This window comes from Macaca mulatta, chromosome 9, assembly GCF_049350105.2.
Source record: "Macaca mulatta isolate MMU2019108-1 chromosome 9, T2T-MMU8v2.0, whole genome shotgun sequence".
NCBI classification, from domain to species: Eukaryota; Metazoa; Chordata; class Mammalia; order Primates; family Cercopithecidae; genus Macaca; species Macaca mulatta.
In genome coordinates this window covers 113,904,294-113,931,699 of record NC_133414.1, presented here as the reverse complement: position 1 = coordinate 113,931,699, position 27,406 = coordinate 113,904,294, and the positions used below count along the sequence as shown (strand labels likewise).

Sequence of the window (27,406 nt, the reverse complement as noted above, 5' to 3'; positions counted from 1 at the left end):
CTGCAGGGGAGGAACAAAAGAGCAAGGATGTCTGAGAAACTGACATGGTTCACTAGTTTTCTTATCTTCCTAGTCGGTCTATTGGGGGTCATTAGATCAGTGAAGGAGGCACCCTGAGAGTGAATAGGTTCCAGAGACGGGGTTGTGGAGTGGGTGAGAGTTGGGGTCCTTCTGGAACTTGAGAGAAGACGAAATAGTAGTCCATTGGCTCACGATGAGCCTGCTAATATTAGAGGCTGGGTTGACTCTTCCTTTGCATCCCTATCCTGCTTTAAGCACGGTGGGGACTGTCTGGGACCACAAGAGACGCATACATGGGAGGAGGAACAACAGAGAAAATAGAGGCTGACATGGAGGCAAACGGAGCGGGGACTCAGAGAGGATACCCCAGGCTCTGCCTCAGCCAGAACTGTGTTGACGAAGGGGGAAGGGAGAAGGGGTGCCTGAGAATTAGGGGCGGGGTTTCCTCTCAGTGTGGCTCTTCTGTCCCGCGCTCTTCTCCACCCTCCCCCCAACAAGCCCCGTGACTTTTGGTTTAGGGGCAGATTGCTGGGGAGCTAGTCTCCTTCCCCGCACTTTGCAGTTCACCCTTTCACCGGGTGCCTCCCCCGGGCTGCAAGGGTGGGGGCGGGGGTAGGGGGAGCCAATCCCGGCAGCGCCAAAGGGGGGAGGCGGCGGTGACAGCCGCGGGGAGGGGGCGGGAGGAGAGAGGCGGCTCGGCTCGGCTCCGCGCTCAGCTCCGCTCTGCCTCCGGCTCTGCGCTCACCTGCTGCCTAGTGTTCCCTCTCCTGCTCCAGGACCCCCGGGTAGACCTCAGACCCCGGGCCCTTTCTCAGACAGCCTCAACCCGAACTCCCCCAGCCCCGACAGTGCACTAGGCCGCCAGGGGGCGCCGTGTGAGCGCCCTATCCCGGCCACCCGGCGCCCCCTCCCACGGACCGGGCGGGAGCGGGGCGCCGGGGGCCATGCGGGGCCAGGGCCGCAAGGAGAGTTTGTCCGATTCCCGAGACCTGGACGGATCCTACGACCAGCTCACGGGTGAGTCAGTGACGTGGGGGTCGCGGGAGGGAGGGTGGCTTCCTCCACACCCTTCCGCCTCTCCGACCCCGACCTGGCCCGCACCCACACTCTGCCCCATTCCCAGGCACTCTTCTGGCAGGTCTGGGCGGCAGGACACTGGGGTTCAAAGCCTTGGGTCCCGCAGGGGTTGGGGAGGAACAGAAGAGGCAGGTGTGGAGAGGCAGCAGGTGTGGGCGTATGTGACACAGGGCTGGGAGGGTATCTGGAGTGGGAGGTGTTACGTGCGTGAGCGCCTGTCATTCTGTGTGTGTGTGTGTGTGTGTGTGTGTGTGTGTGTGTGCGCGCGCGCGCCTCCCACAGCTGGTTGCCATGTGCCCTGGGCTTGGTGACAGCTAGGGTGAGTGTGATTGTATGTGGCAGTGCAACTGTATGGTCTCGTCAGATGTTTGAGGTTGCATAGGACCCTGGCTGTACTGATGAAGTTGTTTTGACCATGTGTCTCTGTTATATGTGCAATGATGTGTTTTGAGTGTGTAATTCTGTATGAAGTGGTGTGTAACTACCAGAGTGTGTCAGGGCTCCACTTTAGGGTGGCTTGTCTCTTTGTAGACTTCATGACCATAAGCCCTCTGGGCAAGCATTTGTTAAAGTAGGTTGTGTTGTGTTTTGTGATTGTGAGATTAGTGTTTGGTGCTAGTTGTGTACTTTCATGTGGTGATGTCTGCAGCAGGGCTCTGTGAGTGTCCATGACGTGTCTCATCCTTGCTGCCTCTCCAGCTTCCTGGTACAGATAGGGGTCTTTAGTATACCCCACTGCTTCACCAAGTTTTCCGCAAATAGCCCAGGTGGACCCAAGGAGGGACTCTAGTGTTCAACTGCCCAGCCTGGTTTCCAAGAGACCTTATGGCTCTAGCACCTAGCCCCTGTAGGAAGGCTTTAGTTAGTGCTGGGTCAGCCCTCTCTTCCCACACCAAATCATGTACTCAGATTATTCTTACAACTGAATCCTTCAACCCCCAACAAACCTTTCAGAACTTCACTCAAACCCCAGGAAAACACATCCTCTTGCTTCTCCTCCAGAGCCAGAGCTAGAAGCTCTAGGCTTGGGAAGTTCCATGTGATGTCCTGTATGTCCCCCCAAACCACTTGGCTGCCTGGGCATCCTCTCTTTCCCACATGGGGAGGTATGTGAGACCAGTACATCTGTGCATGTGCATGTTCCTGGGTTTGGTAGGAAGAGCCATGTGTTTGTGTAGGTGACTGTGTCACCCTTCGTACATTTCCATGTGTGTGTTTGTGTCTCTCATTGTGCAGCCTGCTCTAGAAAGCCAGCAGAGTGGGAGGAGGGAGGCTGTCTCCCTGAGGCCAAAACAAAGCTGGGGAGGTGGAGGGAAGCCATGATCCTTGTCCTTCCTGAGGGGAGTGAGATTGAGACCTGGGAAGGGGGAGGGGACTAGGATGAGGTGCCTTGAACATGTGCCTACCCCCACCCCCCATCACTGTTCCTGGGAAGGCCCTAGTCAGGATCAGGGGAGCCACTCAGGCTGGCCCCAGATAAGAGAGCATGCCAGATGCCCCTCAGAGCTGGATGGAATCCAAAGGGCCCGCTGTCCAGCACTTCCATGAATTCTGTTTCCACCTCCATCTTAGAATTCTTGAGAGTAGTAAGGGCCTAGGGGCCTTCAATACCATCACATTAAGTCAGTGTTTGCTTCCAGCTTTAAGGGGTTCTCCTGCTTAATGGAACCATCCCTTCCGCACTTAGCTATTTGAATGAGACTGGGTGGCGGAAGCGTTTGTATTTGGAGATGCCCTGCCTCAGGTCAGTCAGGAATAGAAGTGTACCAACTATGTGACTTTTGTTTTCTTGGCCTCACCTTTCTCATCTGTAAAAGAGAATGTTACTTCCTGGCTGCCTGCCTGCCTCCCAAGGGAAATGGAAAGGTCAAATGTTGACAAGCGTCAAGAATCGTGGTACGGGTCTACAGCAGCCTACCTGTAGATAGCTCCGCACAGGACTTGGAAAGTAGACATAGTACTACCAGGAGCTCTCATCTCGAAGGGCGGCTTATTTTATAGTGGGAGACAAATCAGGTTGGGACGCCAGTGTTAACGAAGACTCTGGGCGGGCAGCGGCGCCGAGCTCTGAGTGCTGCGAGATGCCTAAGCTGAAGCACGAAGGGGAGTCGTTGTCCGCGGTGCTGAAGCGCGCGCCAGGCCTCGCCTTCCCTTGCCTGCAGGTGGGATTCCTGGGATCAGATTTAGGGTAGTCTCCAGCTCCTGTCATCCTGGCCCATCAGGCTTGCAGGGAGGCAGCTGGAAAGTTACACCTCAGGGCATCCTGGGTACCTTCGACCGTTTTGCTTCCCCACTCCCAACCCAAAGCTCAAAACGGAGCTGGGAGACTCTTTAGGAAAACAAAACAAAACAAAACACAGTCCGAGCCCCACCCGGACCCCTGTCTAATCCCTCGGGTCTTCCCAGCCCAGTGGGGCCGCTGGGCAGTGCGGTTCCGAGGGGAAAGGCTACGTTTAGCGGCGGCCCTGTCTGAGTGGAAGAGAGAAAGGCCAAGAGAAGATGCGGAGAGGGTTGGAGCCTGACTGGCCAGTCCTGAGCTCGGTCCCCGAACTGGGATCTCTCCTTGGAGTCCCTCCGGCCCTGAGTATTGTTCCCGGGGCGGGGGTGCCCCCGTGTGGCTGCGAGGAGCCATGCGCACGGAGCTGCTTCGCGATGGGGTGGTCGCCGTCAAGTGGATAAGATTTGCCCAGAGTTAGGAGGTCATTCCCACCACTTAAAAGTATGCTTTTCAAACAAATATGCAGGATCCCAGTAGAAAGAGCGGGACTATATCTCTCCCGTAGGCTTTCCCAGGAATTTGAAGGCGTTAGAGGGTCCTGGAAGGGTTTACTTGGAGTGTAACCTGATAGGGATGAGTCCAGAGTCCGGGAAAGGGGCTCAGTGGGACCGAAGTGGGGGGGTGGGGGTGGGGGTGGGGGTGGGGCTCTTCTCGAAGCAATCGGCTGTAGCCAGCGTGTGGTGGTAGAGTCTGTAAACCTGCCGCACCGAGACAAACGCAAATAGAAACAGTTGTGAGAGCAAGGAATTTGGAGCCGGGAGACAGAAAACAGTGGGACACAACTCTGCCGCCTCTTCTTTGCCACCTCAATACACTGGCCTCCTCTCCTTCCTCCTGTCTTGTCTTCCATTGGTCCAGAAAGTGTGGAAGTGTGGGGAGTTGCCATGACAACTCTGTCCTCTTACTCCTTCGGCTCTTTATGCCAAAATGGTGGGGGCAGGGTGCAGGGTGCGGGGAGGAGTGCGACAGGCGGAGAAAGGGGGGCTGAAAGGAGGCAATAAAAGATACGGTTCATTCCCCATCCAGCTCTTTTCTCAAAACCCACATGTACTTGCCTGGCCTCCCCGCCAGAACCCAGAAAAATGCTCTCTGAGAAGGCTGAGTCCGTGCCACCCCTCCCTGCCCCCCTAGTCCAGGAACTTTGGGGGCGGATGCTTCACATGATGGGGCCAGGGTGAGCTCCTCTCAGGCGGCCAGGAGCACGTGGGAAGTCTCCAGGGTTTCAATCCTATGCCTGCCGGGCCGGCCCTCCCGCGCCGCCCACGCAGGGCCCACTCGGGTGAGGGCGGAGACCGGACCGCCCCGGGCCCTGGGGGCGGAGCTTGGACGCAGAGCTCTCCGCCAAACCATGAACCGATGCCCTCGCAGGTGCCGGAGCCCGCTGGGGCAGGCAGCGCGATCTCTCTACCAGCTGGTGACTGGGTCGCTGTCCCCAGGTATGAGGAAGGGAAGGGAGGGGCAGGATCCTTCAAAGAGTGAGCGAAGTGGGGTAGGAGCTCCGCAGAGGTAGGGAGGGAAGGGCCCCTCACATAGATGGAGGGAGCAACATCCCTCCAAGAAAAGAGCTTCCCAGGCAAGATCCCGGACAGAAGCGGAGCAGGGGATGGTCCTCCTTACAGAGTAGGAGGAAGACAGCGCTCTTCAAAGCGCTGTCTTCAAAGGAGAGGGACATCGAGGTCCCTCACAATGGTGGAGGGGGCAGGGCTTCTCACTGAAGGCAGAGGAGGGGGCCTCAAGTGAGGAGCAGGGCGCCTCCCAGGGATGAAAGGAGGAGGCTTGCGGCAGATCAGGGAAAAGTTTCAGCTATTTCCTGCATTTCTTGGCTGAAGGGGTCTTAAGATGAAGGGTCAGTGTCCAGAAGGAAAAAACCCTGAGATGGGCCTAGACCGACATGAACTCAGCTAGTGAGTTCATGCATGATGTGGGACGGGTAGACTTGTGTGGCTTAAGGATTGTGTGTCTCTATTTTCTCTCTCTCGGAGTGTGTATTAATGGGATTGTGCATTACTAAGTTGTGCATCACTGGGCTATGCATGGCTGAGTCTGTGTCTCCGTGGGGTTGTGATCACTGGGATTCTGTGACACTGAGACTGTGTGTACCTGGAGTTCTGTACTTTAGGATTGTGTTGAGGGTTCCTGAGTCTCTAAGTTAGTTGTGTAGCCTTTGTGAGGTTGTACCTTGGTGTGAGATTTGTGGAGTGTATGAGGTGTGAATTGTGTGTATCCCATGGCACTGCTGAGGTGTGTTTCCTTATGACTGCTTGGGCAGGGCCCACAGAACCCAACATCCCCTCTGCACCTGGCCTCAAACAGACCAAAACAACCTGGTCCTGTGGCATTCTGAGATCTGTCATTTTCTGGCTCTCTCCATGGGTATCCACTTGAGCCCCTGGAGTATAGGTAGGGCCTGTGGCCTCTCCTTGCCATCTATCCCCCAAAAGGAGGGTAGATGGATGGTCCTGAGCCAGAACCATACCTGGAAATCTTCTGGGGAGCATACAACCTCCAAGCCCCCTGCTTGGGCCTGTCTCCAGTGACAGATGGCTGGAGCCAGGCAGGGCCAGCTCTCAGTCATTGTAGGCATGACTTCCAGGACCCAAAATAGCCCCAACGTCTAGGGAGGTCATTAATCACCCAATGCAACTGGGGGCTGCAGTGTCTTTGGCCTAGCTAGGAATGGTGTGGGTCTGGGGGACTGAGAGAAGGGCTTTGAGGTCCTCACTGGCCGGGTTAACAGTGGCAGTGGGGGGTGGGACAAAGGTAGACTGGGGAAGGTGGGACAGTTGCATAGAGTGGGTTCCCCCACAAGGCGGTGTTACTCACATTTGAACTGGGGGAGATAAATAACTAAATGACAGGAATATCTCTGTGGTAAGACATGAGGGATATGGGGAAGGCCCACCTCATGCCTCGAGATAGTTTTCCCTTGAGTTCCCACTCTGCCAAATTGCTTCCATTGAGATTTTACTTTGAGTGAAGAGCTAAATTCGTGGCACAGGGATGCTTGGGGAGGATGGATTTGGCAAGTTTCTCACGGAACCTGAGGACTTGAGAATTCTCTGAGTGGGGAGAAGAGAGAGCCTGGAAAACAACTCGCTCTTTCACTCCTGACAGACTCGACCACGGGATGCCTGGCTGATCTAGGACCATGAGTCCTGGCGGGGTTGGGTCAAGGTCTCTGAGAGTTGAGAGTGGGAATTAGGAAAAGGAGGGGCCAGGGCCAGGGCAACTGACTGCAAGTTATCAGCAGCAGGGAGCAAGGAGGTGCTGTTGTGGGGCCCCTTTCCATTCAAATAGTCTGGCTTGGCATTCAAGATTTCATGGAATCTGACCCTTTTTAATTTTATTACCCATAACTCCCTTACCTAAACTAAGCTGTAGGCCCTAGGATTCCTTGACACCCCACACATACTGGAGAGACTGCCTGAGGGAGCTGACAGATCACTGACTCTGGTTAAACTCATTATTATTATTATTATTATTGACAGAGTTTTGCTCTGTCAGTCAGACTGGAGTGAAGTGGCGTGATCTTGGCTCACTGCAACCTCCGCCTCCTGGGTTCAAGCAATTCTCCTGCCTCAGCCTCCCGAGTAGCTGGGATTACAGGCAAGCGCCACCACGCTTGGCTAATTTTTATATTTTTAGTAGAGACGGGGTTTCACCATGTTTGTCAGGCTGGTCTTGAACTCCTGACCTTGTGATCCACCCGCCTCGGCCTCCCAAAGTGTTGGGATTATAGGCGTGAGCCAGTGCGCCCAGCCAAACTCATTCTTTATTAGCATGTCAGCTGTTATCTTGGGGAAAAGATCACTCTTTTTTCCCAAGATAAGCAGGGAGCTTATAATGGCGGGGAGCTTCAATTCCTTCATCTGCAAGATAGGTATACTACCACTCACTCTGACCATGTCAGCTGTAAAAACAGGAATAATAGATCCTACCTCTCAGGTTTATTATGAGGACTAAGTGAGATACTACATGTAAAGTATCGAGGACACAAAATAAATATTGGATAAATATTATCTCTTTGTTTATTTGTTTGAGATGGGGTCTCACTTTGTCATCTAGGCTGAAGTACAGTGGCATGATCATGGCTCACTGTAGCCTTGAACTCCCACCTCAGCCTCCCAAGTAGCTGGGACTGTAGGTGTGCGCCACCATGCCAGGCTTTTTTTTTTTTTTTTTTTTTTTTTTGAGAAAGAGTCTCGCTCTGTTGCCCAGGCTGGAGTGCAGTGGCGTGATCTCGGCTCACTGCAACCTCCGCCTCCCAGGTTCAAGCAATTCTCCAGACTCAGCCTCCCAAGTAGCTGGGATTACAGGTGTGTGCCACCATGCCCGGCTAATTTTTGTATTTTTGGTAGAGATGGGGTTTCACCATTTTGGCCAGGCTGGTCTCGAACTCCTGACCTCGTGATCCACCTGCCTCAACCTCCCAGAGTGCTGGGATTACAGGCATGAGCCACCTCACCCAGCCCAGGCTAATTTTTTATAGAAGCGGAGTTTCGCCATGTTGCCCAGGCTGGTCTGGGACTCATGATCCAACCTCCTCAGCCTCCCAAGTGCTAGGATTACAGGCATGAGCCACCCACTGTGCCTGGCCAAATGTTGATCTCTTTGTTAAGGTGGACAGTTGATATTTGAGCCTGACCTCCCAGTTAAGAAGCTTTTGCTATAACTAATTTCATAACCTGCCTATAACAGCTCCTATCACCTATAGGCATCCTACAAATATTTTTTGAATGAGTAGATTCCTTAGAGTTCTCTCAGTGGGGCTGTCTCTCCCTACCCAGTGAGAGCATATTTGGTTCACCTTCATTGCACAAGCACTAGCTCAGAGCCTGGCACTCACTTTGTGTAGGTCCAGGTTTTTTTTGTTTGTGTGTTTTTCTTTTAACATCTTCGCTCTCCCAGGAGGTTGGAATGTATTTGAGGAAACAAGACTGATACAGAGAAATCTGGGTTCAAATCTCTGCTTCATATCCTGTTAGTTGGGTGACCTCAAGCAAGGCCCTTTACCTCTCTGTACCTCATTTACCTCATTAGTAAAATGGGTACAATACTATTCACTGCCCATCTCATGGGGTTGTTATGAGAAGCCCTCGAGATAATAGTCTTTGTGGAAATGCTTTATGAACTATTAAGAGCTATAGAAATGTAAGGGGGAGTGTTATGCTGTTAATAATAATGGTGGCAGACACTTATTCAGTAGTTACTCTGTGCTAAGTATTACTCTTTTTTCTTTTTTTTTTTTCCTGAGGTGGAGTCTTGCTCTGTCACACAGGCTGGAGTGCAGTGGCATGATCTCAGCTTACTGTAACCCCTGCTTCCCCAGCTCAAGCGATTATCCTGCCTCAGCCTCTCGAGTAGCTGGGATTACAAGCATGTGTGCCACCATCTCTGGCTAATTTTTGTATTTATAGTAGAGACAAAGTTTCACCATGTTGGCCAGGATGGTCTTGAACTCCTGACCTCAAGTGATCCTCCTGCCTCGGCCTCCCAAAGTGCTGGGATTTCAGATGTGAGCCACTGTGCCTGGCCTGTGCTAGGTGTTATTCTAACAACTGTCCATATATTATTTTATTTTCCCCTCCTCAGCAACCATATGGGTTGGGAAACAGGCATACAGAGGTTGAGAGCCCATCCAGTTATTGCAAGTTGCAAAACTGGGATTTGAAACCAGGGAGTCTGGCACCCTAGTCCACCCTATCACTTACTATGCTACAACAACACCTTTTACTGTTCCCACTGATAACATTACAGAATTCCCTGCTGAATTTTGAGGACTGCAACGACAGGTTACTGGTAGACCACTGAAGGCTGGACGCTCTGAAGGGAAGGGAATTTAAGCTGCCTCTAACTGATAGGTAAGAGGAAAAGCAGAAGGGAGGGCAGCCCTGACAGAGATGGTAAGAGCAAAAACACAGAAATAGGACAGTTTGGTGTGTTTGAGCTACAGTGAGGAGGCCAAACTGGCTGAAACAAAAGTACCCTAATAAGGGTAGAGGGAAGAATGTTAAATGCCAGGGGTGGAAGTTGGACAGTCATAGGGAGGTATTTGCTGGTTTCATCTGTAAATCAGTAACCTCTAAGATGTGACAAATGGCAAGCAGTCCCTGAATAGACTTTTTCCTAGGGGAAAGGAGTGGAACAGGCCAAGCCTATTTGAAGCTGGACGCGGTGGCACACGCCTGGAATTCCAGCACTTTGGGAGGCCGACGGGGGCAGATCACTTCAGAGGCTAGGAGTTCGAGATCAGCCTGGCCAGCATGACAAAACCCTACTTAAAAATATAAAAATCAGGTGGGCGTGATGGTGCACGCCTGTAATCCCAGCTACTCGGTGGCTGAGGCACGAGAATCGCTAGCGCCACCGCACTTTAGTCTGGGTGACAGAGCAAGACCCTGTCTCAAAAAAAAAGAAAAGAAAAAAAAAAAGCCTATGTGAAGCGTCATCTTCCCACCCCTTCCCTGGATGGGGCAGGTCAGGCAGAAGGAAGGGGTATGGTACCGTGTGAGGTTGGACGCCTGCCCCCCAGTGGTGGCTGTATAGAACTGCAGATCAGGCAACCTCAACTGGGGCCTTAGGGACTAGTCCCCACCCCACAAATTGGGTTGAGACACAGTCATCCCAGAGCTGGACAAGAGGGACGGCTCTTTCTGGGGCCAGTCCCCCTAAATTGGGGCTCTCGGCTGGGCCAGCTTTCCAAGAAGGGAGCTAGTGTAGTGTGGTGGTTTAGAGTGAAGGCTGAGTCAGACTAGGTTAAAATTGAAGCTCTGATCTTGAAGATTTGCTTAACTTCTCTTTGACTTAGTTTCACCACCTGTAATATGAGGATAATAGTACAAGCTTCATAGGTTTATTGTGAAATTCAGTGTTACATCGCCTGTAAGCACATAGTGCTTTATCTATTACATAGTCAATGCTCAGTCACCGTTAGCCAGCAGCGGTAGTAATGGTATTACTAACCCAGAGGCCCTAGTCTTGTGGCTCATTGGCTCTGTAGGCCTATCCCCACCCCTTTATACACACACACACACACACACACACACACACACACCCCACCAAGAAGAGGCAGGGAAGAGGAGGGAGGGACCCCGGGGATGCTGGCTGGGAGGGGTGGCTCCCTTAGAGGGTTCAGATTTCCCTCCTACAGCAGCTGGGCTTCTCCATCAGCTCAATAACAGTTCCCAAGGAGCAGGCAGGGCTTGCTCCTGGATGAAGTCCCAGCCAGAAGGAGCCAGCACAGTCCCCCCTCCTTTCCCAAGAAGCTTAGGTCTCTTGACCCCAAAGGCAGCTGCAATAAGTCCCCTCCCCAGAGAGTCCTGATGGGGTTAAGTGGCCTTTTTCTGCCTAGGCTACTGTATCTTATCCCCCCATCCCTTGGGCCTCAGTTTCACTGTCTGTGGCCTGTGGGAAGAGAGTGCTTCCCTCCTCACAGTCTCTATGGCAACCAAATCGATATTGCTGGTATCCTCCTAGCAGGAGAGGTGACTGCCTTCTCCTCCATTATTCTCATACAATTCTATGCCAATACAATGACACAATGGTAGACCCACCCTCCAAATTATACAACACATCCACCTAACAAACTTCAGACCCACATCCTACAACCCTACTAAAACACAGGAACCTCACTCCCCATGCACGCTCACAAATACTTCAACACACTCCCACACATGCAGACCATAGACACCCAGCTCACATACCCATATACGCAAGAGTCAAAATGCATAACTGTACGCCAAACACACCTCTGTGACAGGTGCACAGTCATGTGTAAGCACACACATAAGAGGAGACATACACACTCCCATACTGACAAACATAGGAATATACACACAGGAAAACACCTAGCCACCATAACATATTCTGACCCATGCATCTGATTACTTATACATGTGCAGATGGTGGTTTCTCACACACATACACACTGCCCTTCCCTGCCTTCTCCCTAAGCTCAGCTCCTCCCTCTGCCCCCTCCCTTTGGCACAGAGTAGCCACAGGATGTCTAGGGGAAGCACTCCTCAGGGACAGAGGCGGGTCAACTGCCCCCTCCCTCCTCTGGCCCATATCTTATCCTGTCCTGGTCCATATTCTTTGCACCAAAGGTTCCTGAGGAGGTGCCAGTTCAAAGGCTGAGGTGGCCCTGCAAAGAGGAAGAGGCGGCGGCTGTGGTTGGGAGGCTTGTGGGGCAGAGGCGGGGTGATGGGGGAGAGGGAGGAGATCCTAGTAGGAAGAGGGGGAGGGAGGCTGCAGGCAGTCCTACTCAGGCTGGGGAGCCTGAGGGGGAGGTGGTGTGAGGCGGCAAACCAGCGTGTCTGAACCTGGGCCCTGTAGGGGCCATGCCCTAGGCCCACCATGAACCTGGAAGGGCTGGAGATGGTCGCTGTGCTCGTGGTCCTCGCTCTATTTGTCAAGGTCCTGGAGCAGTTTGGCCTCTTTGAGCCTGTCTCCTTGGAAGGTAATCTAGGTGTCCTGGCATGTCTGAGCTGCTGGCTGGTGGGGCAGCTGCCCCACAGCACTGGGGAGGGTGTTTGTCTGTTTTCATGACTGGGGGCAGGGATGAGCAGGTGAGTGATGAGACAGGGATCTGGGAAGTGAGTAGGGGTGCTTGGGGGATATGACATCTGGGAGAGGTGAAGAGGAGGCCTCGAGGAGTAGATACGGAGGGAGGAGGGAATCTGGGGGACAAGGTGTCAGGAGGTGATGAGGGGTACAGTGTGGGAGGACTGGGGTGTGGAGATGAGGAGGTGAGGGGATCCTGGGGGATACCAGGAGGGGTCTGGAGATAGGGAAGGAGTGTCTGGAGTAGAGGAGGGAGGTTCTAGGGATCCTGAGATAACACCAGATTTCTGGGGGGTCCTTTTTGGAATCAGGGACCCACCATGGTGCCTGTGCATCTTCTCCACACCTCCATCCATGCAGTGTAGCTTATGGGGTGTGTGGGCTCAGTGTGTGAGAGACACAGGGTGTGACTTTGTGTTCCTGTATGTGAGAGAGTACAAAGTGTGTAACTGTGAGCCTGCGTATGGAACAGGGATGTGACTGTATGTGTGAGAGTGACAGGGCATGTGGCTTTGTGAGAAGGTGGATGTGGCCAGGCCTGAGTGGCACAGTGTGTGGCTGAGCCTGTTTGGGTATCAGGTTGTGCATGTGGCTGTTTCCAGAGTTTCCTGAGGATATACCAGCTCCATACCCAAGGCTTGGGAGGAGGTGGGTTCTGGAGGGAAGAGTGTGAACATTGTGAAGGAGACATTTATAGCCCAGCTCTGATTGGGGATGAGGAGTGGATCAGATCAGGGACCCTACTTCCCAAGTCCCCTTGCCTCTCCAGGCTCCTATCAGGATCCAAGTACAGAATGGTCTCTAGGGCCTACACATTGGGAGTGGAAAATCAACTCCCCTCCCCACCCCACCTGAAAGTCAGTAGGGAGAGTAATATTGGGGTGGAGAGGAGAGCACTTCTGCCTCCCCCTTGGGAGTTTTGACCTCCCCCTCCTCTTCACAGCTAGAACTGTGTAACTCCATAGCATGGCTGTTCCCCAGTGCCACCAGGGACAGGAAGACAGACTAGAACCATGACGGAGGACTGCAGGGTAGATACCTGGAAGAACTGGAAAAATATGAAGGAAGCTGGGAACAAGAGAAGGTCCATGAATTGCCTGCTCTAGGGTTCAGTAAGAGCAGAAAACTCTTAGCTCACCCTCCATCCTCTGCTGCATTTATTAGGGTGGAGTGGGGAACAGGGAGCTGGACCTAGATGAACTGGGACAGCTGGGCTGAGCTTGTTCTCATTCAATCTGGAAAAGGTGAAATTGATTGAGTTCTAACTTGCCATTCATTTTAGATGGGAAAGGGGAAAGAGGGGGCATCTGGGAATCCCAGGCGCTTTGGGCTGAAGGCAGCCATTCTCTTCTCACCTTTAGAGGAGACAGAGGCTTGGAAACAGATAGGGGGCTGGGGTAGGGGGCAGGAGAGCCACCCCGAGTTGGGCGACTACACCATTGGAGGCTCCAGGCGCAATCCGGCTTCGGGAAACCAGAGTCCAGGCTAATGGAGCCCTGGGCCGGAGGCCAGGCCACCATCGATCCCCCTGCCTTGCCCACCACCTCCCTCCCACCTCTCCATGGCTTCTGGGGTGGGAGGGAGGTAAGGATGTGTTGAAGTAGAGGAGGTGGTTACTCACCCAGCTACCTCCTGGTAAGGGGGCCTGGTCTGGAGGGTGAAGCCTGGATTGGGAGGGTGGGGTATATGGAGAGGGAGTAACCTTTAAAGGAAGTTGGACCCCTCCAGGAATGGACTGAGGCCGGCTTTAGCCACTGTGTCAGATCCAGTGGGCTCTGACCTAGGAATCTGGATGCAGTGCAGCTGGGAGACACACAGACACACAGATAAACACACACACACACACACACACACAGAGTAACACTGAGGGTCCTCTGGGGGTGCAATTAGAGCTGTAGAAAATGTGCAGAAATAAGGGGAGAAGAAGGGAAGGGGAGCCATGATCAGTGGGCCCTGGATAGCCCCACAATAGACCAGAATATTCCCCTCCAAGATCTCTTATTGCCTCAAAGTTTACTATTATTTCACCCTCAAAGAGCAAGCATACTGGAAAAGACTGTGAAGGGGCCGCAGTTTAGGGTAGATGAGTTAGCTGATGAGGAACCCTGCCCTTTGGCAGAAAGATTCTGGGCGCCTTGGAATGAGGAGGGGTTATAGGAAAGAAAAGTGGGTGTACCCAGGAAAAATGAAGCCTCTGTGGGTGAGGTATTGAGGTAAGCCTTAGATATCTGGATGCCATGGGGACCCAGGGCACAGTGTGATATGGGTAAGTGTCATGACAACCTTGATATGTATCATGTTATAAGGTCACAATGTCATAGTGTTCTTTGTAGACTCACGGGTCATGATGTCCCAGAGGCATTGTGTGTTCTTGTGTGGTTTGATCATGCTGTATGTGAGATGGCCTGTATGGGTCTCCATGTGTGTGCACCCTGTTTTACTTAGGTCACATTTGTATTTGTTTGTTAAGGAGTAGCAGTTCATTGTGTGTGTGTGTGTGTGTGTGTGTGTGTGTGTGTGTGTGTGTGTGTGTTGGAGCATACATATTAGACCATCAGGTGTGAATTACTGGATTTCAAGCTGTCACTGGCACCCATGACTGTGATGTATTGCTCTACATGTCACTATACACGCCCTGTCACTATAGGTATGTGTATGAGAGAGGTGTTCTTACCCAGGCAATCCTTGAGTTGGACATCATCCTAAGAGGTCCAGCCATGGCACTTGAGCCAAGGGTACTAGGTCAGCAAAGACACTGAGGCCACTGCCACCTCATCCTTGCTGCCTTGCTGTCATCCGCCACGTCCCATTAAACAAAGTGCCTAAGCCTCACCTCTATGGACCCACTGGGCTCCCCTAACCCAATTCCAACCACCCTTGCCATTCCTTTCCTCCCCCTTAATTCCTCCCCCAGCCCCATCCCCAGATGGGGTTGATTTGTGACTGGTGGGGAGGGGACAGGGAACAGAGGGACAATGGGAGTTAATGCGCCTTCCCGGGGTCTTCTCTCTTCCCAGGCCACCCTCCAGGGCCCACTAAAAAAGCGCTGAAGCAGCGATTCCTCAAGCTGCTGCCTTGCTGCGGGCCCCAAGCCCTGCCCTCAGTCAGTGAAAGCAAGTGCCTCTCATGTGCTTCCGGGGGCGGGGCCCGATGTGTGCGTGCGTGTGTGTGCGTGTGCGCGCGCGCGTGCCCCAGGCCTACGCGTGTGTGTGCACGTGTGCCCCAGGCCTGCGTGTGTGCGCGTGCTCCAGGCCTGCATGTGTGTATGTGGGGGGGAGGGCGTGCCCCAGGTCTGCGTGTGTGGGGGTGGGGCATGCCACAGGCCTGCGTGTGTGTGCGCGCGTGCTCCAGGCCTGCGTGTGTGTGTGCGTGTGTGTGAGCGTGCTCCAGGCCTGTGTGTGTGTGTGGAGGGCATGCCCCAGGCCCGCGTGTGTGTTGAGGAGGAGACGTGCCCCAGTCCTGCGTGTGGAGGAGGGGGGTGCCCCAGGCCTGCGTGTGTGTGTGTGTGTGTGTGTGTGTGTGTGTGTTGGGGGGCGCATGACCAGCGTGGTGGGGGCGGGGGGTGGGTGCTGGCTGGGCTGCAGCATAAGGGGGCGTGGCTGCCGTGCTCATATGCGACTGAAGCTAGCGTGTGTGGGCGTGGTCAGTTGGGGGCGGGGCCTGAGCGTGTGTGGGTGTCACTGCTCCCGCAAAGCTGTGGGACCCGAGAGTGTGGGTGTGACCAGTGTGACCGGGCTGAGGCCTGAGCCTGTGTAGCTGTGGCGAGACCAGGCGACCGTGAGGGTCCGTATGTGGCTTAGCTGGGTTAGTGTCTTCAACTCCGTGCGGCCGCCCCCTTCCCCACTGTATTTTGGAACTCTGATGTGTGTTGCCTATGCCCCGACAGGATGGTGACAGGTGTAGAGGATGGCGCCTGCCCTCCTTCAGACACCAGGGTATTTGGGTTTTCTATCCCAGCCTGGTCCCCTGCTGAGTGATCTCGAGTTGAGTGACCTCGCTTTGTCTCTAGGTCTCCATTTCCTTAGTTGGGCCTTGCCTACCTCGTAGGATCATACTGCATTTTGCAAACCATAAAGGCCCGCCTTGTAGTTATTTGAGCGTGCTGTTGTGTTGAACATAGATGGGTCCCACACGTGGGTCGAAAAAGGACAGGCGTGAGTCCCGCAAGCTTGTGTGCATGGGTCCGTTTCGTGTGTGTCTGTGCTGGTTGGGTGTGCCTTCGCGCGGGCTAGGGTGTGAGGTTTGCTCTGAGTGTGAGGGGCCAGGTGTGTGTCTGCAGTTGGCCGGGTCTTCCGCTTTCTCGGTGACAGTTCGCTCCCTTCAGCATTAGCCGCCCCAGCCTCCCTCCGCCCCCACAGACCCCGCCTGCTGGACCCAGGTGACTTACGCTCCTTGTGGGGGCGGGGCGGGGCGGGGCAGGGCGGCTTTGCCATCTTGGGGTGGGGGGCTCTTGCCTGGGGGCTGGATATTGGGGCCGGGGCGGGACTGAGTTGGGGTCGGGGGTGGGGTCTGGATGTAGGTTGGCTGAGCTGGGCGGGGCATGGCTTAGGCATGGCTGGGATAGATGGGGCTGGGCTGGGCGAGGGGAGGGGGTTGGGCGGGGCAAGGCCGGGGCTGGGCGGATCTGAGTTGGTCCTCGAAGGCCCGGAGCTCCGACCCTTAGACGCCCCCTCTTGAACGCGCTTTTCCCACTCCTTCCTTTCTGAAACGAAGATGCAGCTGGGGGCCTTCCCCTCCAAACAGGGATCCAGGGCCCAGGGGCGAGCACTGAGTCGGATCCCCGGCTCTGGGGCCAGGCCAGGCCTTGAACTGCTGATAGACCTCGAAGATAGCCAGCATCTTTTCTCCTTGCCTCAGTGTTCTCGGCTCGGGGCCTAGGGAACTGGCAGCCTGGTCTCTAGCATCGGATGGGACCGGGGGCGGGGAGGGGGTGAATGGGTCAGTGATTTGAAGATGGGTCGCGGAGGCCGGGCCTGAGGCGCAGCTGTCCTCACCGCTCCGCAGACAGCGTGGAGGATGAATTTGAATTGTCCACCGTGTGTCACCGGCCTGAGGGTCTGGAGCAGCTGCAGGAGCAAACCAAATTCACGCGCAAGGAGTTGCAGGTCCTGTACCGGGGCTTCAAGAACGTGAGTGCAAGGCGAGGCCAAACTCAGGGTGGGAACAGGAGGACCCAAGCCGGTCCACAGCTTCCCAGAAAGCATGGCTTGGATGCTTGAGGTGCTGGGTGGAAGGGAGGCAAGGCCCTGAGACTGAACTTCTAGCTGGAGGTTCTGGGGCGGGGCCGGAACGGAAGCGGCGCCTGTAGACTGTCAGTTTCGTTCCATGTTTTTTATTTGTGCACTGGGAAAGAAGTCTTGCCTCCCATCACATGAGCCACGTGGTGAGTCCTCTGGAGGCTTGAAGATTATCCCCCTCCCTGGGAGTCTTGGGCCATGGAGGGTGGGGGTGGTGAATAGAAGGGGATTTTGTCTCTGCCCTCAGCCTGGTGCCCTCTCTCCTTCCAGGAATGTCCGAGCGGAATTGTCAATGAGGAGAACTTCAAGCAAATTTACTCCCAGTTCTTTCCTCAAGGAGGTGAGGGGACAAGGCGCAAAGGGCAGCAGCTGTCCTTCTCTAGGCTGAGGGAGGGAGGGATTCTGGAGGGGCTGGGAATGCCAAGGTGATGGGGGGTATGGGGAGCTCCATAGAAGGAGGAAGTCCTCTCCTGTGTGGAAGCCAACTTCTCCACACTCACCCTGCAGACTCCAGCACCTATGCCACTTTTCTCTTCAATGCCTTTGACACCAACCATGATGGCTCGGTCAGTTTTGAGGTGAGCTGGGCGAGGTGGGCCAGGGAAGCCTGTTTCCTGGACTTCAGGGCCAGGATCTCCAGGCCAAACCCAGGGAAGGGGTTGGGTGAAGAGTACCTGAAGACACAGCTCCCTCCTGCCTCCTTCCCAGGACTTTGTGGCTGGTTTGTCCGTGATTCTTCGGGGAACTGTAGATGACAGGCTTAACTGGGCCTTCAACTTGTATGACCTCAACAAGGATGGCTGCATCACCAAGGAGGTGCAGGGCAACTGAAGGGCTGGGGGGCTGTGGCACTGATGGGGGTGGTGTGCAGAGGGTGATGGGAGGGAAATATGACCCATATATGCCCACAAGCAAGGGATCAAGGGAGGCTGGAGGCTCTGAGGAAGCATCCTCTTGTCTCTTGGCCTAACAGGAAATGCTTGACATCATGAAGTCCATCTACGACATGATGGGCAAGTACACATACCCTGCACTCCGGGAGGAGGCCCCAAGGGAACATGTGGAGAACTTCTTCCAGGTACTTGGGACTGGGTAGGCTGGAGGGCCCTGGAGTGAAGAGAAGGAGACCAAGAACCAGCAGGGAACTCACCTGACTTCTGTCTGCCTCTCTTGCCCATCCCTCCTGTTCTCCCTGCCTGACCACCTTCTTGCAGAAGATGGACAGAAACAAGGATGGCGTGGTGACCATTGAGGAATTCATTGAGTCTTGTCAAAAGGTACAGCTCCCTGCCCTCGACATTACCCTGACCTGGACTCAGGCCTGATTTAGTAATGTAGGGAAAAACTTCTTTGGGCAGAATACCACCTCCCCATCTCACCCCCACATTTCAATCCTATTCCTTTGTGGGAGGCTTACCCCTTCCCTACCTCAGGTCTCTCTGGGCATCTCCTTCCTCTGTGCCTTTGAATGTCCCCATCTGTGACTCAGTGTCCCTCTCCCTGTCTCTGATAAGCTCCTTCTCTTTCTGTCTCTTCAATCTGCCTCGCTCACACCATGGCCACAGGATGAGAACATCATGAGGTCCATGCAGCTCTTTGACAATGTCATCTAGCCCCCAGGAGAGGGGGTCAGTGTTTCCTGGGGGGACCATGCTCTAACCCTAGTCCAGGTGGACCTCACCCTTCTCTTCCCAGGTCTATCCTTGTCCTAGGCCTCCCTGGGGGCTGGAGGGATCCAAGAGCTTGGGGATTCAGTAGTCCAGATCTCTGGAGCTGAAGGGGCCAGAGAGTGGGCAGAGTGCATCTTGGGGGGTGTTCCCAACTTCCACCAGCTCTCACCCGCTTCCTGCCTGACACCCAGTGTTGAGAGTGCCCCTCCTGTAGGAACTGAGTGGTTCCCCACCTCCTACCCCCACTCTAGAAACACACTAGACAGATGTCTCCTGCTATGGTGCTTCCCCCATCCCTGACTTCATAAACATTTCCCCTAAAACTCCCTTCTCAGAGAGAATGCTCCATTCTTGGCACTGGCTGGCTTCTCAGACCAGCCTTTGAGAGCCCTGTGGGAGGGGGACAAGAATGTATAGGGGAGAAATCTTGGGCCTGAGTCAATGGATAGGTCCTAGGAGGTGGCTGGGGTTGAGAATAGAAAGGCCTGGACACAATGTGATTGCTCAGGCATACCAGGTTATAGCTCCAAGTTCCACAGGTCTGCTACCACAGGCCATCAAAATATAAGTTTCCAGGCTTTGCAGAAGACCTTGTCTCCTTGGAAATGCCCCAGATATTTTCCATACCCTCCTCGATATCCATGGAGAGCCTGGGGCTAGATATCTGGCATATCCCTGGCATTGCTTCCTCTCCTTCCTTCCTGCATGTGTTGGTGGTGGTTGTGGCAGGGGAATGTGGATAGGAGATGTCCTGGCTGATGCCTGCCAAAGTTTCATCCCACCCTCCCTGCTCATCGCCCCTGTTTTGAGGGCTGTGACTTGAGTTTTTGTTTCCCATGTTCTCTATAGACTTGGGACCTTCCTGAACTTGGGGCCTATCACTCCCCACAGTGGATGCCTTAGAAGGGAGAGGGAAGGAGGGAGGCAGGCATAGCATCTGAACCCAGTGTGGGGGCATTCACTAGGATCTTCAATCAACCCGGGCTCTCCCCAACCCCCCAGATAACCTCCTCAGTTCCCTAGAGTCTCCTCTTGCTCTACTCAATCTACCCAGAGATGCCCCTTAGCACACTCAGAGGGCAGGGACCATAGGACCCAGGTTCCAACCCCATTGTCAGCACCCCAGCCATGCTGCCATCCCTTAGCACACCTGCTCGTCCCATTCAGCTTACCCTCCCAGTCAGCCAGAATCTGAGGGGAGGGCCCCCAGAGAGCCCCCTTCCCCATCAGAAGACTGTTGACTGCTTTGCATTTTGGGCTCTTCTATATATTTTGTAAAATAAGAACTATACCAGATCTAATAAAACACAATGGCTATGCACAGGCTGCCGTCTCTGCCTTTTGTCCCTCCCACCTACAAATACTACACAACCCCTAACTCATGCACCTGCAGCCTTTTAGATCCCCAGGAAAGTAGCTTTCTTTTCCATAGTTGGCCATACCTTGGCATGAGACTGAGACATAGGCTCTGGAATGGTTGGAAACCCACCGAACCTCAGGCCCCCACATGAATCTCCCTCCCACACAGCCTGAGAGGAGACAAGGAAGGAAGGACAGGACACTGATGTCCCAAAGACTGTGCCAAGCAAGCTGTTTTTTAGCTGACATTCTTACAAGTTGAATCACAGATTTCTAATTTACAGACTTTTTAGTTAATCTCAAAGTGCTTTCTTTTGAGGGGGCTCCCTTTACTTTTTTTCTTCTTCTTCTTCTTTTTTTTTTTTTTTTTTTGAGATGGAATCTCTCTCTTTCGCCCAGGCTAGAGTGCAGTGGCCAGATCTCGGCTTTACTGCAGCCTCCGCTTCCTGGGTTCAAGCAATTCTCCGGCGTCAGCTTCCCGAACAGCTGGGATTACAGGCGTGCGCTGCTATGCCCGGCTTATTTTTGTATTTTTAGTAGAGACAGAGTTTTCGCCATGGTGGCCAGGCTGGTCTCGAACTCCTGACCTCATGTGATCTGCCTGCCTGTGCATCCCAAAGTGCTGGTTCCAGGCGTGAGCCACCGTGCACAGCCCCTCCCTTTAGTTTCTAATGAAAGTTCCTTTGTGTCAACATTCCAACCTTGCCTCCAGTATAGATAAATATTTTTTTGTGTCCATACCCCAGCCAGGAATGATGGGGGAATGAGATGGAGTGGACCCAGCGCAGGTCACCATGAGGCAGATGGCACAAAGGATGACACGGACTTTGTGTGTTCCCACTCTTTCTTTATTCTGTGTTCTGCTCCTGCAGAGGGACGCACCAATGGTAGGTTCCTCTCCTCCTTTCTCTGGGTCACCATTATGTGGTGACTAAATTTCACCATCCATAGGGGAGTATCAGGCCTTCTCCTCCCTCATGACAAAGTCAAGGGGAGGGATATGTTGTCCAAGAAGCAAAAACTCACTTATAGCGTCCATTGTTTTATCATCTGTGTTCCCTGCTTATATCATCAAAGAGCCATCTGCTCCTTGGGTCCTTGGGTTTCTTTGAGTCGTCAGCATAAAGATCTGATAAAAGCTGTGGGCTCATTATCGAGAAGAAAAAAAAAATGCAAGAATTCCCATGCATTTTTGTATCCCTTTAGCTCATCTAAGGGTCCTAAGTTAAGAACCTGTGATCTAGAGTGAGTGCAGCGGCTCATGCCTGTAATCCCAGCACTTTGGAAGGCTGAGGTGGGTGGATCACTTGAGGTCAGGAGTTCAAGACCAGTCTGGCCAACATAGTGAAACCCAGTCTCTACTAAAAATACAAAATTAGCTGGGCATGGTGGCACATGCTTGTAATCCCAGCTGCTTGGGAGGCTGAGGCCAGAGAATCGCCTGAAGTGGAAAGCGGAGGTTACAGTGAGCTGAGATGGCACCACTGCACTCCAGCCTGGGCAATAAAGTGAGACTCTGTCTCAAAAAAAAAAAAAAAAAAAGAACATGTGATCTAGTCTTAACTCTCCATTTTATAGAAGAAGCAGGCTCAGAGAAGGGAAACTTGCTCAAGGTCACTCAGTGAGTTTGTAGCAGGACTGAGACTAGACTCAATCCCTCAAGTCTGTCAGCAGTGGCCTTTGGGCACAGTAAAGAGTCATATGTGGGCTGGGTGTGGTGGCTCACGCCTGCAATCCCAGCACTTTGGGAGGCTGAGGCGGGCGGATCGCAAGGTCAGGAGATCCAGACCATCCTGGCTAACACGGTGAAACCCTGTCTCTACTAAAAATACAAAAAATTAGCCAGGTGTGGTGGCGGGCACCTGTAGTCCCAGCTACTTGGGAGGCTGAGGCAAGAGAATGGTGTGAACCTGGGAGGCAGAGCCGGCAGTGAGCTGAGATTGATTGCGCCACTGTGCTCCAGCCTGGGCGACAGAGCGAGACTCCGTCTCAAAAAAAAAAAAAAAAAGAGTTGTATGTGAAGGGTTGGATGCTGTGCATGTTATGCATAATCCAAGCAAAGGATTGTGCAGGCTGTGACAGGCTCTCATGATGCCTTCTGCTTTTCCTTTATGGCACTTCTCAGTTTGTAACCATATACTTACTTGGGTAATTATTTACTTGTCTTCTCCAATACCCTGTAAGTTCCTGAGGGCTCCCTGAGTTCCTGGACTAGGGTTTTTTTCTTCACCATCTTATTCTTGAGGCCTGACACATAATAGGCCTTCAGTAAATAATAGTGGATGAAAGGACATGGTGAATGTGTGTATACAATTACATAGGTATGGAGACACTTGTTTTTCTTTTGTTTGAGACTGGGTCTCACAATCTAAGCTCACTGCAACCTCTACCTCCCAGGTCCAGGTGATCCTCCCACCCCAGGCTCCCAAGTAGCTGGGACCACAGGTGCGCACCACCATGCCTGGCTAATTTTTTGCATTTTTGGTAGAGACAGAGTTTCACCACATTGCTCAGGCTGGTCTCGAACTTCTGAGCTCAAGCAATTTGCCCACCTCTGCCTGGCCCAGTTTCCATTTTCGAAGATAGATTCAAGTTTAGTGGAATAGAAGCAGAGAACTGCTAGTAAGCTGAGAAGTGCCCCAGAGCCCAAGCCTACAGATGAGATCCAGAAAAAAACAGTAGGTTGGCATTCAGATTGTCGCCCAGGCTGGAGTGCAGTAGAGTGATCTCTGCTCACTGCAACCTCCGCCTTCCGGGTTCAAGCGATTCCCCTGCCTCAGCCTCCGAGTAGCTGGGATTATAAGCACATGCCGCCATGCCCGGCTAATTTTTATATTTTTAGTAGAGATGGGGTTTCGCCATATTGGTCAGGCTGGTCTCAAACTCCTGACCTCAGGCGATCCACCCGCCTCAGCCTCCCAAAGTGCTGGGATTACAGGTGTGAGCCACCACGCCAGCTTCAGGTTATTTCATCTTGGCCATTGGTTGGGTTCTGAATGTTGTCAGCTGCTCCATCTCAAAATACTCTCCTTTCTTGCCTTCCAGTATTTCCTACTCTCCTGGTTTTCCTCAGGCCCTTCTGGCTACTCCTTCTCAGCCCTCCCTTATAGACTCATCCTTCTCAACTTGAATTTTAAATCTTAGGCCCCACAGCTCAGACCTAAGCCTCTTTTCCAAACCACCCCTAATCCCATGGCTTTAAACACCATCGATATGCAGAGGCTCCTAAGTTTATATCCCCAGAACTCTCTCTTCTGAAATCTAAAACCTATCTATCCAATTGCCTTTTTTAATTTTTTTTTCCTGTCATCCAGGCTGGAGTACAGTGGTGCAATCATAGCTCACTGCAGCCTCAAACTCCTGGGCTCCAGTGATCCTCCCACCTCAGCCTCCAGAGTAACTAGGACTACAAGTGTGTGCCACCCACACCCCACTAATGTTTTAATTTTTTGTAGAGATGGGGTCTTACTATGTTGCCCAGGTTGCTCTTTAACTCCTGGGCTCAAGTGATCCTCCTCTAGTCTCAGCTTCCCAAAGTGCTGAGATTACAGGAATGAGCCACCGTGCCTAGTCCAATTGCCTATTTGATATATTAATGTGGATCTGTAATGGTTAAACTTAACATGTTCAAAATGGAGCTTAGATTCATGCCTTTCCAGTCTTTCCCATCTCAGTAAATGATACCAACATTCATCTAGTTGCTCAGGTCAAAATTTAGAAGTCTTCATTTCTTCCTCTCCTTCATTCTCCCTCCACCCCCATTTAATCCATCACCAATTCCACCACCAAAGGTACACCACCTCTCTCTGTCTCTGATGCTGTTTCCTAGCCCAAGCCACTATCACTACTCACCTAAATTACTCCTTCCTATTTGTCCGTCTGAAGTAGCTCCTTGATGCAGTTGGTAGGTTTCTTCCCTTCATAGCCCTTACCACAAACTGTGAGTTCCTATGTGTGTACTGAATTTGTTATTGTCTGGTTCTCCAAACAGAATGTAAAATCTGTGAGGGCAGGGTCCTCTCTCATTCATTCCACAAATATTCATCATAGGTATACTAAGCACTGTTTACTGTTGTAGGTGTTGGGGGTGGGTGGGGAGAGGTGTGGTATGGTGAGAAAGTGTATAGCAGTTATGTAGCAAGAACCACTCTTCAAATTTGAGGGACACAGAAATGGGGCCAACCTTCCCTATGAGACTGGACTGTGGAAAGTAGGAGAAATCGTGGCTACTGACTTGCTGGCGGTCGCCATGGGATGAGATGTAAGGCAAAGAGGAAAATGTCATGAGACTAAGGACATCAGCCAGAATGACAGCCCCCAAATCTCCTGTCAACCTATAAGGAAGAAACTGAGGCAAAATGACTACAAGTAGAGAGTTTATTATAAGCTTGAGGATTGCAACCCAGGAGCATAGATTCAAGTTGCCCTAAATAGACACTCTGATTAGTAGCAGTTACAAGTGGATTTTTATAGGAAAAGAAGAGGCAGTTCCTGAGTTATTTACCAAGAATTTACATTAAAATAACATAAGCTATTGACTAACTATATATTGTTAAACTATAGGGTATGTGTTAGAGTGTCCAGTACAACATTATTAGGTTAATTTATAGCTACTTGTGTGGCAACAGCAAACAGTGTCAAGAGATGATTACCTAGCTCAAAGGAGGGAGGTGTAGGATGTGATCCTGTCATTTTATTCCTTTTTTTTTTTTTTGAGACCGAGTCTCACTCTGTTGCCCTGGCTGGAGGGCAGTGGCACAATCTTGACTCACTGTAACCTCTGCCTCCCAGGTTCAAGTGATTTTCCTGCCTCAGCCTCCCAAATCGTTGGGATTACAGGCACGCACCACCACGCCCAGCTATTGTTTGTAGTTTTAGTAGAGACGAGGTTTCAACATGATGGCCAGGCTATTCTCCTGACTTTCTGCCTGCCTTGGCCTCCCAAAGTGCTGGGATTACAGGCGTGAGCCACTGAGCCTGGCTGATTCTGTCATTGTAATGCCTCGCTGGGCCTATTTATTTTTAATTTTTAAAGATTTATTTATAGGGCGGGCGCGGTGGCTCAAGCCTGTAATCCCAGCACTTTGGGAGGCCAAGACGGGTGGATCACGAGGTCAGGAGATCGAGACCATCCTGGCTAACGTGGTGAAACCCCATCTCTACTTAAAAAAAAAAAAATACAAAAAATGAGCCGGCCGAGGTGGCGGGCACGTGTAGTCCCAGCTACTGGAGAGGCTGAGGCAGGAGAATGGTGTAAACTCGGGAGGCGGAGCTTGCAGTGAGCTGAGATCCAGCCACTGCACTCCAGCCTGGGCGAAAGAGCAAGACTCCGTCTCAAAAAAAAAAAAAAAATTTATTTTTTAATTTTTTAATTTTTCTTTTTTTTTTTTTTTTAAGAGGCAGGGTCTTGTTCTGTGGCTCAGGCTGGAGTGCAATGGTGAGATCCTAGCACTACAAGTACACATCACTATGCCTGGCTTTTTTTTTTCTTTTTGAGATGGAGTTTAGCTTTTGTTGCCCAGGTTGGAGTGCAATGGCACTATCTCGGCTCACAGCAACCCTGGTTCAAGTGATTCTCCTGCCAGGCATCTGCCACCATGCCCAGCTAATTTTGTATTTTTAGTAGAAACGGGGTTTCTTCATGTTGGTCAGGCTGGTCTTGAACACCCGACCTCAGGTGATCCATCTGCCTCAGCCTCCCAAAGTGCTGGGATTACAGGCGTGAGCCACCACGCCCGCTGTATTTTTATATTTTTCTAGAGACTGTGTCTGGCAATATTGCCCAGGCTGGTTGCAAACACCAACACTGCACCCAGCGATCTGGGCCTGATAATTTAAGAGGACTCACATTTCTCAGATAAAGCTTCTTTTCGGCCAGGTGAGGTGGCACATGTCTGTAATCCCAGCACTTTGGGAGGCTGAGACTGGAGGATCACCTGAGCCCAGGAGTTCGAGACCAGCTCAGGCAAGATGTTGAGAGCCCTGTCTCTACCAAAAATGAACAAATTAAATGAGTGTGGTGTCGGGCACTCACCTATAGTCCCAGCTACTCGGGATGGCTGAGGCAGGAAGATCCCTTGAGAACCCAGGAATTCAATACTTAAGCTATGATTGCACCAGCCTGGGTGGCAAAAGTGAGACCTCTTATCTTACAAAAAAAAAAAAGTTGTGTTCTCAACCCCAACGGACCACAATATCCAGTGAAGCTGCTACGGCCCCTAACTCTCAGCACAGGAGGTTCCTTAAGAAAATGCTTGGCCGGGCGCGGTGGCTCACGCCTGTAATCCTGGGCGACAGTGAAACTCCGTCTCAAAAAACAAACAAAAAACGCTTGCTCCTAACCCCCATCTCAACAATCCAGGATTGAAAAGAAGAGGGACCATGAAAGTCCCTGAAACTACAAGTTGGGCTATGGCTAGAGGAGGTAAATATCAGACTGAAGTGTAAGATGGACATTACTAAGTCTTAATCATCATTTCATGTTTATACCTCACAGGCTGAGACAGATTTCTCAAGCAACATAAACGTAAAGTGCATTAGGACAGGACTACAAGAGAGCTCTGAGAACATACAGCGAGGAGACCCAAACCCATCTAGGGCTCAGGGAAGGCTTCCCAAGGAAGCGATGCCCATGCTGAGGCCCAAGGGATCTCATGCCCCACTGCACACACCGCGCGCTCCCCATTCCCAAACGAGGCAGGCTTTTCATGCCTCCCTACCTTTGGACTCTGTTGTTCGTTCCACTTTCTTGGAGTACTGTCTTCCCTCCCCTCCTGCTCAGTAAAGCTAACTTCACATCCTTTATAATCCAGCTGAAAAGTGAAGCCATGCCCACGGCCTCTCCCCAAAGGAGGAGTGAGTATCACCTGTTCTGAGCTCCAAAGTTCTTGGGGACACCTTGTGGGAACTGCGTGTGTGGTGGCTTGTCTCCACCACCGTACTGTGAGCTCATAGTGTTCCTAGAGCCCAGCACCAGGCAAGCTCTATAGATGTCTACTGAATGAAGCAATGAACGAATGATTTCATTTGAAATGGGATTAGGGGAAAATGATTCAAGGCAGAGGGGTGAGCTGAGCTCCTTGGAATGGTGTCTTTACCGAACCAAGCCTGGGTCAGGCAGATGTAATGAGCCCACATATTACAAGAATCTCCATAAAAGTAGGTCAGTTCTTTCCTATCTCTTTAAGAACGAGAAGCTGCGG

At 52.3% G+C, this 27,406-nt stretch overlaps 1 protein-coding gene and 2 long non-coding RNA genes across 26 annotated transcripts; 1 reads left to right on the top strand and 2 right to left on the bottom strand.

Moving 5' to 3' along the window:
- Window positions 1–617: 617 nt before the first annotated feature.
- On the top strand, window positions 618–27,008 carry KCNIP2 (potassium voltage-gated channel interacting protein 2). 24 transcript variants are annotated; one of them, XM_015147991.3, is made up of 11 exons: window positions 742–1,038; window positions 14,956–15,051; window positions 16,263–16,316; window positions 16,943–17,067; window positions 17,294–17,321; window positions 17,446–17,515; window positions 17,683–17,753; window positions 17,884–17,991; window positions 18,149–18,253; window positions 18,390–18,452; window positions 26,701–27,008. In XM_015147991.3, exons 4-11 carry the CDS (start codon window positions 16,955–16,957, stop codon window positions 26,986–26,988), a joined length of 846 nt encoding a protein of 281 aa, XP_015003477.1. In that variant the 5' UTR covers window positions 742–1,038; window positions 14,956–15,051; window positions 16,263–16,316; window positions 16,943–16,954; the 3' UTR covers window positions 26,989–27,008.
- Window positions 7,743–9,809, bottom strand: LOC144331287 (uncharacterized). Its single transcript, XR_013398325.1, has 2 exons — window positions 9,710–9,809; window positions 7,743–8,684 (listed from the first exon to the last, which is right to left on the bottom strand). It is a non-coding gene; the product is annotated as an uncharacterized LOC144331287 (long non-coding RNA).
- On the bottom strand, window positions 17,251–27,104 carry LOC144331301 (uncharacterized). Its single transcript, XR_013398339.1, has 3 exons — window positions 26,924–27,104; window positions 18,203–18,282; window positions 17,251–17,961 (listed from the first exon to the last, which is right to left on the bottom strand). It is a non-coding gene; the product is annotated as an uncharacterized LOC144331301 (long non-coding RNA).
- Window positions 27,105–27,406: the final 302 nt, after the last annotated feature.